The sequence below is a fragment of the Tarenaya hassleriana genome, unplaced genomic scaffold (genome assembly GCF_000463585.1).
Source record: "Tarenaya hassleriana unplaced genomic scaffold, ASM46358v1 Cleome335, whole genome shotgun sequence".
Lineage (NCBI taxonomy): Eukaryota > Viridiplantae > Streptophyta > Magnoliopsida > Brassicales > Cleomaceae > Tarenaya > Tarenaya hassleriana.
Window position 1 is genome coordinate 23,517 of NW_010966500.1, and position 3,412 is coordinate 26,928.

At 40.8% G+C, this 3,412-nt stretch overlaps 1 protein-coding gene across 1 annotated transcript; it reads right to left on the bottom strand.

The window, feature by feature from the left end:
* Positions 1-241: 241 nt before the first annotated feature.
* On the bottom strand, positions 242-1,766 carry LOC104821604. The gene is made up of 4 exons (XM_010552523.1): positions 1,562-1,766; positions 1,285-1,462; positions 929-988; positions 242-785 (listed from the first exon to the last, which is right to left on the bottom strand). The coding sequence occupies exons 1-4, from the start codon at positions 1,764-1,766 to the stop codon at positions 242-244; spliced, it is 987 nt and encodes a 328-aa protein (XP_010550825.1).
* Between the last annotated feature and the right edge of the window lie 1,646 nt (positions 1,767-3,412).

A 3,412-nucleotide genomic window follows, 5' to 3' on the forward strand; every position in this document is an offset into this window, starting at 1 on the left:
CATGTGAGTCAATTCATATAGTGTCTAACTTAAACCAGATATATGTCAAAATTCATCTTCAATAATACATCTTTATTATGGTACAAACACAATATTATATATCATTACATTATACACACATATTACAATATCATCAACCAAAGTTCTTTGACATTATTGTACAAATGTCTTGCAAATACCTCATAATACCAATACAAACACAACATATTATTATACAGATTTTCAACATTGTCGATGTTTTTCACTCCAAAATAGTTGTTCTCTCTGACATTGCCGATGTTGATGTTTCCGCTACACATTTGATTCTCTTCTGTGCTTCTCCAGGACCAGGATACCGATTTTGTTTAGGCCTCCCAGATTGTCGTTTCTCATCCATTATAGGAGGCATAACCACAAGATTTGCAACATTCGGGTTATCGATAATCCATTCACAGCAATCAGGGACCGGATACACGGTTTTCTGATAGGCAAGACGCCATGTCTCCCGCGTATAATATGGAGAACACAAGTCTGGTACATTCGCTTTACCAACCTTATGAAGTGCTGCAATTGCATGGCTGCATGGGATCTTATCGATATCAAACATCCTACAACTGCACGTTCTACCTTCTATGCTAACAAGGTATTTTCTACCCTTTTCACCCCTCACTTCAAACTCCTCTGTAACAGTGTTTAGCATAATGACTTCATACGTACATGCAGTCTCATACCTCTCATGGAGCACTTTGTCAACATGCGGTGTCATTTTTTCTGAATCATTGGCACATCCTGCTTCAACTCTATATCTATCGAACCATTCCACGGTCTTGGAGATACACATATCCAGAAGGCCCAGCACCGAAAACCTTTTGGCCTTCTTCATTACAGAATTTATTGATTCCGCCGCATTTTTGTCAATAAATTATACATTTGACGCTTAAATTTACACCTTGCCCATTTCTCGGGATCAAGTTCTTCTTTCTGCATATACTCCGCAACTTTGGGATACCTACACTCACAATGGTCACATGGTCACATGGTCACATGTTTCAGAATAAGCAATGGTCACATGATCACAATATACAATAGTCACAATATACAAGTCACATGGTCACACGGTCACATGGTCACATTGATGATGGTCACATGGTCACATGGTGACATAGTCACACAGTCACATGTTTCAGAATAATCACAATTTTAGATTAGGTAATAATGGTTAAAAAAACCTCGTATATGTCCTTCATATCATTAAACAGGTCTTCAAATTCGTTCAACGTATAAGCTTCTGCGCATTTGAAGAACCGTTCGGCAACGGTATCACCTCTCGAACTTTTTCTTCCCATGCCTTTGTTAACCTTGACTTTCAAATTTTGTGCTATATGTCTCGCACAAAATCCGTGCCCTGCTTCTTTGTACACTTCGCTGACGGCTTTTATTATACTCCTATGTCGATCAAAAATCACGACAACATCAAGTCCATCTGAGATTGTCTTTATTAACATTTTCATAAACCACCTTCATGATGCATCTTTTTCTCTGTCAATAACCCCCCAGGTTGACGGATATAGGAAGTGGTCACCGTCTTGTGCTGTCGCAACGACCAATGTACCCTTGTATTGTCCAGTGAGAAATGTTGCATCAATTGCAACCACTTTACACATGTAATTCCATCCTCTTACCGCTGCACCCAATGCGAAGAAGAGATATTTGAAACTTTTGTCATCTTTGTCCAACTCAAGACCGACAATCGTTCTGGATTCCTCTTTTGCAACATGTGCAACCATCTAGGAAGTTTTCTGAAATGCTCAGCAGGATCACCTCGAATCTCACTTTCAGCTTTGTGTTTGCCTCGTAATGCCGTCAAATATGTTACGGTTGTACCGTACTTGGCTTTTACCCTGTCTATAATTTCATGGGCTGAAGGCGTACTATCAAGTTTACCGGGAAATTCTTCCTTCAAATAATCCCGAACCAATTTCTTTGTACCCCTCAAAGCTTCACTTGTTTCAGATACGGGTTTACAGCTATGCATGGAATTGTGTTTTCTTACACTCCAACACTCCGAGTTTAAAATCAATGTCGTCCGCAACTTCCAATTACAGCCCGATTCAGCAAATTTGCACCTTATTTCCTGATAACTCATATTTCTCTCTACATCTCCAGGGCGTTTTTATAGGATTTATACGGAGATCACATGCATTTGTAGGCATTATAGGCGTGTTAGGCCACGAAACTCGGTTTGGTTGTGTTTTTATAGGATTACAGGTCTCGGATGCGATTTGGAGCAAGACGGGAGCAATCTGGAGCTAAAACGATGAAAGAGTCAAGAATTTCCCGCCTTGACTCGGTCCGAGTCAGTTACCCCGAGTCAACATGTCCGAGTCAGATACCCCGAGTCAACATGCCCGAGTCAGAAGATTGGGCTGGGCCGAATTCCTTATGTCTCGTCTTGACTCGGTCGAGTCAGAGTACTGACTCGGTCCGAGTCAAAACCCAGAAAAAGCCCAGATTCGAATTTTCAGAGTTTGATCGGGAGTAGGGCTTCGGGAGCGCCGCCTAGGGTTTATAAAAAGACTCTACAGACGTCCTAGAGAGGGGGACAGACTTTATACAGACTTTGGAGAGCTTTGGTGAGAGAAACAAGAGTTTTACGGGATTTCGGGAAGAAGAAGGAGAGTTGGAACGTGAAGATCGCTTGCTGTCGACATGAGTCTTTCTTCTCCCTCTTTTCTTTCTGTTTCTGGTTTTGCTCAGTGTTTTTCCATGAACCGTGAGTAGATCCACGGCTGTGGGTTAGGGATTCGTTTGTGTTTTGGGTATGTTTGAACCCTAACTTGGTTGCGATTTGGATTTGTTTCGGTTTTATTGATTTGTGCTTTATTCGATTGGTGTTTGCTGACCCCTTGGCAAATTATTTCAGATTCTGAACTACATAGGAATATGGGTTTAGTTTCGGATCAAAATCGATAAGATAGATCGTATTATTCACATAGGAATATGGTTTGATCGATCTAAGATTGATGATGGTGTTCTTCATGCATCTAGTTTGATAAATCACATAGGGATATGGATTTAGAGAACTTTAGATAGTGAGTTATATGCCGGGAGGTGATTTCTCTATCTTTGTTGCTTGACGATTCCCGAATACAGATTCAATATCGTGATTCTCGCATACTTAGCATATACCCATACACACGAATACGGTCCCGACACCCACGGTCATCTTAGATTGCTAGTTTACACATTCTTATTGCTTTGCTTCCTTATTTTCTATTCTTTCCATATACTTCCACCATCACTTTCACTTGCTTGCTTCGATTTAGTTTCAATTAGGATTTAGACTTAGCTACCGGTCCTTGTGTTCGACCCCGTGTTACGACGATCCGTATCCTTGCGGTGAGTTGTGAATCGGGTATAAATTTTAGACTCG